Genomic DNA, 12604 nt, shown 5'->3' with positions numbered 1-12604 from the left:
GGTTTGTTTTATTTGGGTTTAATATATTGGGTGAACCAGTTCACCCAATATATCATAATTTATAACTTAAAACGGATGCTGTGATCTCAAAATGTCCTAATATAGGGTTCATAATGTTTCCGAATTTTAGTTAATGCTGAGAACTTTGGGGCTTCGCAATCTTTCATTAGTGCTCAAATCTGAGAGGAGCATCCTATTTAATTGCCTGGTGTGGCTACAGGTAGTAATATTATTTCCTCTCCAAAACTGGTCCAGAAACACACATCTTTTTTCAGAAGTCAGTGTTACTTCTCTTCGGATTCACATACTCTTGGAATTTCTTTAGCTCCCAGTTCTCTCTAAGGAGAACTGAGTTTGTTCGAATCCCTATGTTAGCTGTTGAGCTGTTTCAGGGTTGATTAACAGCATAGTAAAGTTTTATATACCCAGAAGTCCTTTGTAGACTGCAACTCTACACCCCGTGCAAAAAGTGATGATCATACTGCGGTTATACTGGCCATTTCCAACTGGGAATAACCATAGCCACAACCCTAGAATTATCCAGTCATCAGGATGCAAAAGAGTGGCCAAAATCTTGAAAACTAAACCCTTCAAGGAAGGCTCTCAGCACCTGGAACTGCTGCTAAGAAGCCTGCTTGCCCCCAGATTCTCAATGAACCTCCACCCCCTTGTACATATACACAAACACACATTTTGTTACTCTTGGAAATAAAGGCAATCTGAAGAGGTTGTTCTGTATGATTGCAATCTTGGCATCCAGGTGGCTGTCCCCCCCCCTCCTTCCCACTGCCAAGCTACAGTGAAAATTTAGATGACCGGGACTTGGTCCCAATGCAAATGGGGTCATTTGTTCTGGACAAAATGTGAAGTGGCTTTTAGATTTTAGATAAGGAAGCATTCCTCCTTGCTCTGGCTTTCTTTTTATATTCCATGAATTGAAACACAACACCTTAGCTCCCTCCCTTGCCAAGCACAAGAGACATTTTAGAAAATGAAGTTGGTTGTGCTCCTTTTGGCGAAGACACCTGGCACACAAAGGGGCCTCTTGAGGCCATCAGCAGACAAGGAAATCAGCTGTGAAGAGAACCAAGTGGGGCTGCGCAGGTTTTAAGTGCCTCTCAAGCCAATCGTGTTTACTCACTCCCTCACCCTTATGTAACTGGTCCAGTATATATTCCCCCGCTCAGGATGCTTCCACCTCAGAATCTACGGATCTGCAGATTATGGGATTCACCAACATGGCATCTTTGTCCAGCCTCAGCTTCCTTCTGGCCACACTCATAACTCAAGGTAAGTTTGCTTTGAGCTAGTTATGGACACTGCAGTCTTACAGCTAGAGTTAAAGGCAAGGTGGATGCATCCATTCTCGGAGATGTGCTTGTATCCTTGAACATTTTTACCTTGCTCTAGAGGCCATGGGTTAGAAGAGGGGGTCAACCTATTTTCCAAAGCACCAGAAGGCAAGACAAGAAACAATGGATGGAAACTAATCAAGGAGAGTTCAGTTCTCCTCCTAGAACTGAGGAGAAATTTCCTGTCAGTAAGAACAATTAACTCGTGGAATGGCTTGCCTTCAGAAGTGGGTGCTCCATCACTGGAGGCTTTTAAAACGAGACTGGACACTTGTCTAGAGTGGTATAGAATCTCTTGCTTGAGCAGGGAGTTGGACTAGAAGATCTCCAAGGTCCCTTCCAACTCTTTTATTCTGAGTGTGGACTCAAGAGGGGCTACCAAAGACAGACAATCTTATTTGATGAAGGCCAGGAACTGTAGTTGGATTTCCTACATCTTCTCATTCTGATGAAATTCTGACCTACGGTTTCTCCACACTGGTGTTTCTTAAAGTGTGGTCCAATGAACCCTGAGGGCTCCTCAAACTCATCTCGGGGGTCTCCAAAATCAAAATTAAATAGGGAAGATATTGACAAAAATTTAAAACAATGTCACTCTTTTCTTCTCTCTCTCTCTCTCTTTTTTGTTTAAAAATATCGTTTTTTTTCATGAAAAAATATTATTTATTTAAAATCTCATGGGTTTAAATATTGCTGCTTTTATATGCTTCAATAAATATTCTGAAAATGCATCAATTTTCATATGGTAAATATCAATAAAGGCAACCCATGCAAAACAAAAGCTCCTTGAGGGGAGGTCTTCATAATTTTTAAAACTGGAAAGAACACGAAGTTTAAGAAGTGCTACTCTGCACCATGAGATGTATTCAGTGAAGCCTAGTTTCTCCATCGTAGCTTATCGAATAAGCCACATCTCATCTGTGTTGTTTTCTCCAGGTTCCTGTTTGATCTGTGAGACCTGTCAAGATCCAGGCAAAGACTGCACTGGCTTGAGCCGCACCTGTGGAGAGACTGAAGATACCTGCCTTACCTTTGTAGGAATAAATTCCTTGTGTGAGTAATAGATAGACTTGCTTTGAACCAGCAGAGGGAGTTAAGAGATCTAAGTTCCCAGAAGAGCACGTAGAACAAACTATGGTTACTAAACTACTTTCAACTGGGCAACCTTATCACTAAAATGTTGGAGGTCTTCTCAATATGTTGATTGATTGATACATGTCTACTTACTAGTATAGTATGGACATTAGAGAAAATAATAAACTGTTTAACCATTATAAAACATGCCGCCCACCCTTTGGACCCTATGATACCCTTTGAAGATCCAGTTGGCCCCATTGAAGGGGTTGTTTGGCCTTCCATAAAGTCTTTGATACCTGGTTCTATCACCAAACTTTGCAAGGGGGGGGGGTCAGGAGATTATATATTATCAATATATAATATTGTTAGCCACTCAGAGCAATTAACTTGAGATGGGCAGATCTGCTGGTCTAATGACCAAATAAAAATCAACCGATTGATTGACTGACTGAGATGGGAAGCCATTTCAATCAAATATGTAAATATTTCCCAAAATAGAATTTTTTTAAAAGGATGGAATAAATAAATTAACAATAGGTATGCTATTATTTTCTTCCTGTACCGTAACGGATAGTCTTGCACTCAACTGAAGAGGTTGTAAAAAAAATGCTTTTAAAAGCCTCTGACGATCCCAGCTGAGCCACGCGATCATCAGAGGCTTTTTTTTAACTTTTAAAAGCATTTTTTCGGCCAAAGAGGTTGTAGAAAAAATGCTTTTAAAAGTGAAAAAAACCGCCTGATGATTACGCGGCTCAGCTGGGCATGGGAGGGGCACAGGGGTTTTTGCTACCGGTTCTCCGAATCACCCGCTGCCATCACTAACGGATTGGGTGATCTGGTCCGAACTGAGAGCATTTCATCTCTGGCCTGGAGGCTTTATTTTTGCAGGTAGTGCATTCTGGAGCTCAGCTCTGCAGGGAATCAAAAGCTGAGTTAGGTTACACTCTGTACATGCTCCGATCCTTTCAGTACTTTCATTTATTTAATCAAACAAATTTTCAGCAAGGTGTTACCAAATTTAACCAAACCTCTCTTATCTACTTCTTCTTCACCAGGGTCTGAGAAAATCACCGAGACTATCAAAGTTTGCTCCGCTCGCAGCAATTGCCAGCCTGGACCGATCAGTGTCACCATCAACTCTGAGATCCATTTCCGGAGCGCCTCCAGCTGTTGCCAAGAAGACCTGTGCAACAAAAAAAAGTTAGATAGTAAGGAACCATTTGTTTTCTCCCCGACCAAAGTTCCTGAAGTTACTCAGGAACTTTGGAGGAGTTCCTTACTCCTCCAAATTTTCACTGGGGTTGCTTGTTTCCATGTATTCTTTTTTTCTACCTAATTCGGCATACCCAGTTGGAGCAGTCAGCAGGCCCAACTCTGCTCAAAATTTAAGCCTTTTAAAAAATTAATTTTACATGGTTTATAAATCTTTCCAGTCAAAGCTGGCTCGTAGTGGCACACCAGCCCTGTCTCTGTAAACACCAGATTAAAACCAGAGGTGGGCTTCAAAAATTTTAGCAAAGGGGTTCTCTGACTGGTTGCTGGGTGAGCATGGCCATGATGGGTATGGCCTAGTTGGCCTCCTGTACCACGGTGGTGGTGGGGGGCTTTTTTGCCCTCTCCGAGCTCCGGAGGCTATCCTTAAGGTTCCGGGAGGGTGAAAACAGCCTCCCCAGGCTCCGGAGGCCCTCTGGAGGCCAGAAATTGGCCTGTTTCCAGCCTTTCTGAACTTCCAGTAGATCCGTTTTTTGCCCTCCCCAAGCCTCTACATGCGCCCTGCATTTACTTGCATCCAAAATGGGCCATGTGGGGACTCCTGGGAGGGGCGGAGGGGCGGGGCGAGGCGAGGCTAGCCAAGAGTGGGATTTGGGGGTTCTCGAACTGCACAGAATCTTAGCTAGAGGTTCTCCCGAACCCCTGCGAACCCCCAGCAGCCCACCTCTGATTAAAACAAGCCATGGACATAAAAAAATAAAACCATTTCATGCTACAATTCATAGGAAAGAGTATGAAGGAAACCAGGAACGCAAACACTCCACAGGCCAAAATTCAAACTTCCTTCCTCAAATTTCCTAACCTGCCAGCCATAGTTTTCTTAAAATTAAGAGGGAAGATCCAAGATTTAGATTCCCTCTCCAAGGGAACGTCCCCTTTTCAAACTGAACATCAGTTTCGCTGATGAACTGCAAGAAACACATGGAGAAGCATTTTTTTAAAAATGCATTTCAAAGGACCTCCCTCTTGATGAATTCATTATAAAGGAAGCTGAGAAATTCCATTTGCAATTTCCAAGATTCTGTATTTTCCCTAGAATAACAATCAAGATATTTAGTGGAAAACATCTGGAAGAACTTCTGCATTTTTAACAAAAGATATGAGTTCTTTTGCTGCCCTAGATTAATTCGGCTCTCCTCCAACACTGTCTGCTGAAACCTGTATTGTTCATATTTCCTTGATCTTACCTAGCTGAGTGGCTCATCTCAGTGTTTCTCCACCTTGACAACTTGAAGAACTGTGGACTTCAACTCCCAGAATTCATAGGCATGCTGGCCGGGAAATTTATTTTATTTATTTTTTATTTATTTATTTATTTGTCAAGCATGTATTAGATATAAGAATAAACATGATTATGAATACATGAAATGGATACGAATAAAAGGGGACATTAGGACAGGGATGGTAGGCATGTTGGTGAGCTTATGCACGCCCCTTACAGACCTCTTAGGAATGGGGTGAGGTCAACAGTAGACAGTCTAAGGTTAAAGTTTTGGGGGTTTGGGGAAGAAACCACAGAGTCAGGTAGAGCATTCCAGGCACTGACCACTCTGCTGCTGAAGTCGTATTTTCTGCAATCGAGTTTGGAGCAGTTTACCTTAAGTTTGTGTCTGTTGTATGCTCGTGTATTATTGCAATTGAAGCTGAAGTAGTCATTGACAGGTAGGACATTGTAGCAGATAATTTTATGTACTACGCTTAAATCAGACCGAAGGCGATATAGTTCTAAGTTGTCTAAGCCCAAAATGTCAAGTCTGGTGGCATAAGGTATTTTATTGCAGGTAGAGGAATGGAGGACTCTTCTTGTGAAATATCTCTGGACTCTCTCAATTGTATTAATGTCCGATCTGCAGTGCAGGTTCCAGACAGATGAGCTGTATTTGAGAATTGGGCTAGCAAATGCTTTTGTATGCTCTAGTTAGCAGTACAATAGTACCAGAGAACTAGCTACGCAAGATTAGGTTAACAACTCTTAATGCCTTTTTGGCAATGTTATTACAGTGGGCTCTGTCACTTAGATCATTAGAGATGAGTACTCCAAGGTCCTTGATAGAGTGAGGGTCGTCTACAAAGTCGCGTCCATCCAGCTTGTATTTTATGTTCTGATTTTTTTTGCCAATGTGTGAAAAATTCTAGGAGTTGAAGTCCATACATGCTAGCCAGGGGTGGGTTCTACTTACCTTTACAACTGGTTCGCAACGGGATCGTGTGAGCTCGCTCACTCGCTTCGCTCGCGCATGCATTTTGCTTCTGCGCATGCACAGATCGCTTCTGATGACATCAGAGTCAGTGGGCGGATAGAACCGGTTCAAACTGGGGGCAACCCACCACTGATGCTAGCTGGGGAATTCTGGGAATTGAAATCCACACATCTTTAAGCTGCCGAGGTTGAGAAACACTGTCTGTTATCACCTCTTTCTGGTGTTCTTTCTCCTACTTCTCTCTGCACCATCGTCCTCCAGAGAGTCTTTCTATGACCTCTTTTGGGGATTTTCAGTAAATTCTTCTTATGCGAAAAGCAAACAAGGAGAAATACCTTTTCTTATCTACTTCCCAGGGTCCGTTAGGTTCCTGGCAACTTCCTAGATAGTTATGTTAAGGCTTCTTTGTTAGGTTTTCTCCTGCCTCTTCTCATTTTTTCAAATCAAGGGTTGTTGGAACACCTGGCCTCGGTCAGGTCAGCTTCAGGGTTGACATCCAGCGCAATAAATCCATGCCTGCGAATGCTTTATTTATATATAGTGGTATATCATTAAGGGCTGCTGAACTAAGGCTTCAATATGGCATAATCTTTGTAGTGCCCCCTGAGAATACCACCCTCAATGGACTGACCTGCCCAACTTGCTTTGACCTTGGCTCGGATCAGTGTGAAGTAATTGAGTCTCTGAACTGCGTAGGAGAAGACAATCATTGTATAACCTCATCTGGAACCTTGATTGCTGGTAAGTTTTATTTGCATTTGCATTCTCATGTTGTGGGGTCAACACTGTCAGGATTCTGATGGATGCCCTAATTAAATCATGATTCTCAAGCCAAGCTTCAAAATAAACCCAGTTATTTATTAGGAGCTTCATGTCAGCACGTTCCCAAGTGAAGCCAGCTCTGACTCTATATAATTTATGCTCCAATTATGACCCTGTTTCCCCCCACCTCCCCCAGGGTGTGTCATTAATCACATTCACCAATGGAGCAATTTTGCGGGTTGTAGAGGTCACTCCCCTCGGCTGCTGTAGTTAACCCGGGGATACAGCCTTGAGAGAGATAAGCGTGGAATGTGCATCTGCCTTTGACTGCTATGCCATTTTGACAGTTTCCCTTCCCCACTGGCCTAGGGCAACTCGAGAGCAGGCCAGGGATGCTTTGCAAGTTGACAAAGAGCAGGTCACACATGTAGATGTCAAAAAGTGTCTTGTGTGAACCCAGTCAAAAGGCAGATTTATGGCCAGTATGTAAGATACTATCCTTGTAGGTTCCACAAAACAGCTGAGAGACTGTTCTTCAGAACATGAATAACAGAGTTGGAAGAGACCTTCAGTCCAACCCCCTGCTCAAGCAGCAAAACCCTATACCAGTGATGGCTAACCTTTTTGCCATCGCATGCCAAAAGTGGGGGGAATGCGGGGGGATTGCGCACGCGCCCATACCCATAGTTCAGTGCCCCCACACACACACCCCATGCATGTGCACATGACACCCCCCCCGCACTCCCCCCAGCTTTTGGCACGTGACGGCAAAAAGGTTACCGGTGGGCCTGGTAGGCCCATTTTTCACTCTCCCCAGGCTCCAGAGGCTTTCCTGGAGCCTGGGGAGGGTGAAAACAGCCCCCACTCTCCCGGAGGCCCTCCAGAAGCTGGAAACGGCTCGTTTCCCAACTTCCAGTGGGCCCGGAAGGCCCGAAAATCAGCTGGCCGGCACGCACCTGTGCGTTGGAGCTGAGCTAGGGCAATGCTTGCATGCCCACAGATATGGTTCCGCGTGCCACCTGTGGCACACGTGCCATTAGGTTCGCCATCATGGCCCTATACCATTTCAGACAAGTGCCTGTCCAGTGTCTTCTTAAAAACCTCCAGTGTTGGAGCATCTACAACTTCTGGAGGCAAGTTGTTCCACGGATTGTTTTCACTGTCAAGAAATTCCTCTTTAGTTCTAGATTGATTCTCTCCTTGATTAGTTTCCATCCGTTGCTTCTTGTCCTGTCTTCAGGTGCTTCGGAGAATAGGTTGACTCTCTCTTCTTTGTGGCAGCCCCTTAGATCAGGGGTCTCCAACCTTGGCAACTGTACGACGTGTGGACTTCAACTCCCAGAATTCCTCAGCCAGCGCATGCTGGCTGAGGAATTCTGGGAGTTGAAGTCCACACGTCGTACAGTTGCCAAGGTTGGAGACCCCTGCCTTAGATATTGGAAGACTGCTATCATGTCTCCCCCTAGTCCTTCTTTTCATCAAACTAGACTTACCCAATTCCTGCAACTGAACCATTTGGAGTGGATAGCAAAGGTAGGATACGAACAGGCAACCTGGCAGCTTTCTCCTTTCGGATGTCACAAGGAGCCCTTAACCAACTGAATTTTTGGTCCCCAGGAGGTGTTCCTATGATGTTCGCTTCCAGAGGCTGCGGCTCTGCCTCAGCGTGTGCCCTGCCCTTGGATACCGACATTTACTCTGCAGGACTCACTTTTCACCTCAAGAAAATTGGGTGCAGCCCAGCCGTGAAAGCCAACAGCACCTAGGGAGGCCCTGGTGATAAAGGCCTCTGAAGAATCCCCTCAGAAGATTTTCCCCCCTCACCGTCTTGCAACTTGGGAATGTGGTCCTGATAATTATCTCCTTTTACTGAATGTAATGAATAAACAGCATGAAAAAACAGCACAAATGTGTATTGATTTTTTTAAAAAAATCTCACTTTTTTAATTTTTCTAAAAAAAAACCTTTCAAAGCATACCTAATACTCCTTCCTCTTCTTAAAAATAGGATTCTCGTTTCCCTGATTATAAAAGGGAAGAGATTGGGGGATTGTATTCATATATTTATTTGCCTTTATTTATAGAACAAAACAGAACAAAGGAAAAAATAATAGAAAAAAATTTAAAAAGGAGCAAAACTACCAAAAAAATTACACAAATACATCACACACAGTATATAATTATTGTTCTTTTCCTCCCTTTTATGTAAATGTGTACATATAGGAGAAGCCTAGATACTGTATATGGCTTATCATAATTTATAATATCTATATAACATTTTGTGTAACAATTTCATAGAGTCGGTAGTTGAGAGGGACCTCAGAGTTCTTCGTTCAATCCCCTGCCCAGAGCAGGACTCCTCATATAGGTTATCCTCATTTAGTGACTGCCTCATTTAGCAACTGTTCACAGTTACGACAGTAATAAAAAAAAGTAACTTTATGACTGGACCTCACATCTTCATAGGTTTATAAAGCAAAGGAAAGCTGAAATACAATCCTAAACACATGTATTTTCATTTAGCACCTGTTTTACTTAAGATTGAGTTGCCGGTCCATTTGTGGTCATTAAATGAGGACTACCTATATCATTCTGGACAAATGACTATTTCTGAACATTTCTTGAAAGCCTTCAATTATTTCAAATGAAGAAAAGCACTTTCTTCATTTCATTGAGGCCATGCTTAATCAACAAGCAACTGTTTCAAAAGCCCTAATAATATTATTATCTTTCATCCTGAAGGGGACATAAATATATCTTTCCAATGTTTAATTAGTCTCTTAGCAATAAGAACAGTACAGTCTGTTGTGCAAGCATCAGTTTCCATGTATTGGTTATGAAGCTGAATAAAATACAGGTGTACAAAAGTATTAAGCCAGGGTTATCCAATTTTAACACCTGTGGACTTCAACTCCCAGAATTCCCCAGCCATGTCCATAAGTCTTAAAGTTGCCAATGTTGGACATTTCTGTATTAAACCTTGTCTCAAAGTCAAATTAATTAATATATGCAATTGTTTCTTCTCAGAACCTCAGGATCTGGAAAGGCATACATTTTAATGAAGTATTATTCTCATTTATCTAATACACTGTTTCCCAAACTTGGCAAATTTAAGACTCCTGGACTTCAACTCCCAAAACTCCTCAGCTAGCATGCTTGTTAGCTAATCTATGGTATAATATACCAGTGTTTCTCAACCTTAGCAACTCTTAGCAAGGTGTGATGCTGGCTGGGGAATTCTGGAAGTTGAAGATTACAATGTCTTAAAAAGTTGCCAAATGTTAAACACTGGTCAAAAATTAAGAGCCGTTCAACGAATGACCCAGATCAGTGGTGAAATCTAAAATTTGTTACTACCGGTTCTGTGGGCTTGGCTTGGTGGGGTGGGATGTGACTGGGTGGGCATGGCCAATTTTTTTTTAAAAAACTTTTAAAACCATTTTTTCTACAACCTCTTTGGCGAAGAGGTTGTAAAAAAATACTTTCAAAAGGCTCTGACGATCCCAGCTGAGTTGCCTGATCGTCAGAGGCTTTTTTTCTTTTAAATGCCTCTGCCGATCAGGCAACTCAGCTTGAATTGTCAGCCATTGTCTTGGATCGTCAGCTTGGATGTCAGCTTGGATCGTTAAACTCAGCTTGATGATCAGGCAACTCAGCTTGGATCGTCAGAGGCAAGCTGAGTTGCCTGATCATCAGAGGCTTTTTTTTCTTTTAAATGCCTCTGACGATCCAACCTGAGTTGCCTGATCGGCAGAGGCTTTTTAAAAGCCTCTGTCAATCAGGCAACTCAGCTTGGATCGTAGAGGCATTTAAAAGAAAAAAAGCCTCTGATGATCATGGGGCTCAGCTGGGCATGGGGGCGCCCAGGGATTTTTGCTACCGGTTCTCCAAACTACCCACCTCCATCACTACTGGATCAGGCGATCCGGTCTGAACTGGGAGCATTTCACCCCAGATACACAAAGATGTCACAGCAGAATTTAGCTTCCTGCTCAACTACGTTGCTTTAGAAAAGCCACAAAATTCTTTTTCATAACCACAAAGCTGGCACCTTTGCATGACCCTCATTGTCCTGTACAATAAACAGGTGTATTCCTTGCCAAAAGGCAGGAGGTACATTGTTTGTAGGTACACATTTAATTCTTTCTCTTCCTTGAAAAAGGAAGAAGGAATTTCCTATACCCAATGGAGCTTCATTGAGAATGCATGAGGATTGGGCCTCAGGCTGGATGGGGCGGATGGACAATCCAATAGGTCGAAAGATGAACTAAAAAATTTCATTTTGTTCGGGGGGAAAAGTGGACGGTCCAGATGGATATGTCCCATCTCCATTTGTACCCTTAATATCTTTTACCCATAGCCCAAAAATTCATTGGAGAAAAATTTACCCAAGCATTTTCACCCAATATAAACTCAGGAAAAGGCTCACCCACGGCCCAGGGATGTGAGGCATAGCAAGAGACATCAAAGGCAAGAAGGTAGCTCCAGTGGCATGATCAGAGTCCCACTTTTTATACAGTATAAGTCATGGATTTGCACCCTCCAAGAAGGTCAGATGGAATGCTGGTGGCAGCAAGCCGTCCATTCTGCACCCCTATCCTAGCAGCCCCATTTATGTTTCTTGTTAACATTCATTTTAGGCTTTCTCACAAGAATGTTAGGGGAACTAATTCCTGACTCAATGTATTGTGTGAATCCATATATGGGTAACCAGTGAAGTGTGTTGGGCAGACACCGTCCATAGCAAATCTTTTCAGAGGGAGGGAGGGAGGGAGGGAGGGAGGGAGGGAGGGAGAGTGGTGGGTGAGTGTTGTGACACAGGCCCACATAGTTAGTATTAAATACAAAACAGTTCCAAAAAACAAACAGAATTTATTAAAACAGCTGAGAATTAACTCATTCTCAGCGTATTCCAAATTAAATAAAAGCAAAGTCCTCAAAACACCATTCTTCAGTTTATCTCTGACCTTGGGATAATTAGGCAAATTGCCAAAGGCTTTTCTTGGCAACAGTTCAGGAACAGAAGACGCTGACAAGAAAGAAATACATCCAAACACAAAGCAAATCTCTCAACGGTTGTTTTCCGGCAAAGAGGCTAAGAGCCGTTGCTGGTCTTTTAAGCCTACCATAAGCCTCCCAATCATCTCTTGGCCCTACTCCCGAGTCATCCTCTCTGCTTTAGCTGCTCCTGCCTTCTGGCAGCTCATCTCATACGTGCACTAGGAACAGGCTCCTCCTGTTCCTCTGCCTCTCTACTGTCAGCCTCTGGTGGCTCCAAAGTCCACACATCACTCCCCGATGGCCCTGGCCCCATCTCTGCCTCTGACGCAGAGTCCTCATCCAGGCCTTCCCCAGCCTCCAGGACTGGCCCATGTTCTTCCTCAGTCTCATTGCTGTCCGACTCCTCTGCCAGCTCCTCAGGCAGCTGGCAGACCACAACAGTGGGTAAGAAGGAAGGAAGGAAGGAAGGAAGGAAGGAAGGAAGGAAGGAAGGAAGGAAGGAAGGAAGGAAGGAAGGAAGGAAGGAAGGGTTACAAATTACCCAATCAAGGTTAATCACATCATGCCAAATGCTTTTAGGAAAAAGTCAACAGCCATAATCCTAACCTCTTTTTCACAACTCTTGTAACACAGTAATCTAATACATGTTGGTCAGCTGAGCGCATGGTAGAGACCAGTGTTTCCAGTTACACACCCCTGCATCATTGTGTGTCTTTGCTTCAGTTAACAATTGCGGGTGAGGGAAATTATTTTGACCAGCAAGTGGGTAAACACCTTGTGTTTGATTTCCACAAAATCTGGCCAAGTCTAAAGTCCAATTTTAAAAAAAGGAATTAATGGGGCAAATATTTACGTATTCTGTATGTCCAAGGAAACAGAGATTTGATTTCCTTCATGCAACGAGCAGGATATTACTGTCCCAAGAAATCCCCTGTTGCAC

General features: G+C 43.3%; 1 protein-coding gene across 1 annotated transcript; it reads left to right on the top strand.

Annotated features, from left to right (window-relative positions):
• The first annotated feature begins 906 nt into the window (after window positions 1-906).
• On the top strand, window positions 907-8573 carry LOC117677874 (phospholipase A2 inhibitor and Ly6/PLAUR domain-containing protein). Its single transcript, XM_034438421.3, has 5 exons — window positions 907-1290; window positions 2289-2405; window positions 3485-3637; window positions 6500-6643; window positions 8282-8573. The coding sequence occupies exons 1-5, from the start codon at window positions 1224-1226 to the stop codon at window positions 8428-8430; spliced, it is 630 nt and encodes a 209-aa protein (XP_034294312.1). The 5' UTR covers window positions 907-1223; the 3' UTR covers window positions 8431-8573.
• The last annotated feature ends 4031 nt before the right edge of the window (window positions 8574-12604 follow it).

The sequence above is a fragment of the Pantherophis guttatus genome, chromosome 10 (genome assembly GCF_059756535.1).
Source record: "Pantherophis guttatus breed Tessera chromosome 10, ASM5975653v1, whole genome shotgun sequence".
Taxonomy (NCBI): Eukaryota; Metazoa; Chordata; class Lepidosauria; order Squamata; family Colubridae; genus Pantherophis; species Pantherophis guttatus.
The sequence above is the reverse complement of the archived record's forward strand: the minus strand, read 5'-3'. Positions and strand labels throughout refer to the sequence as shown.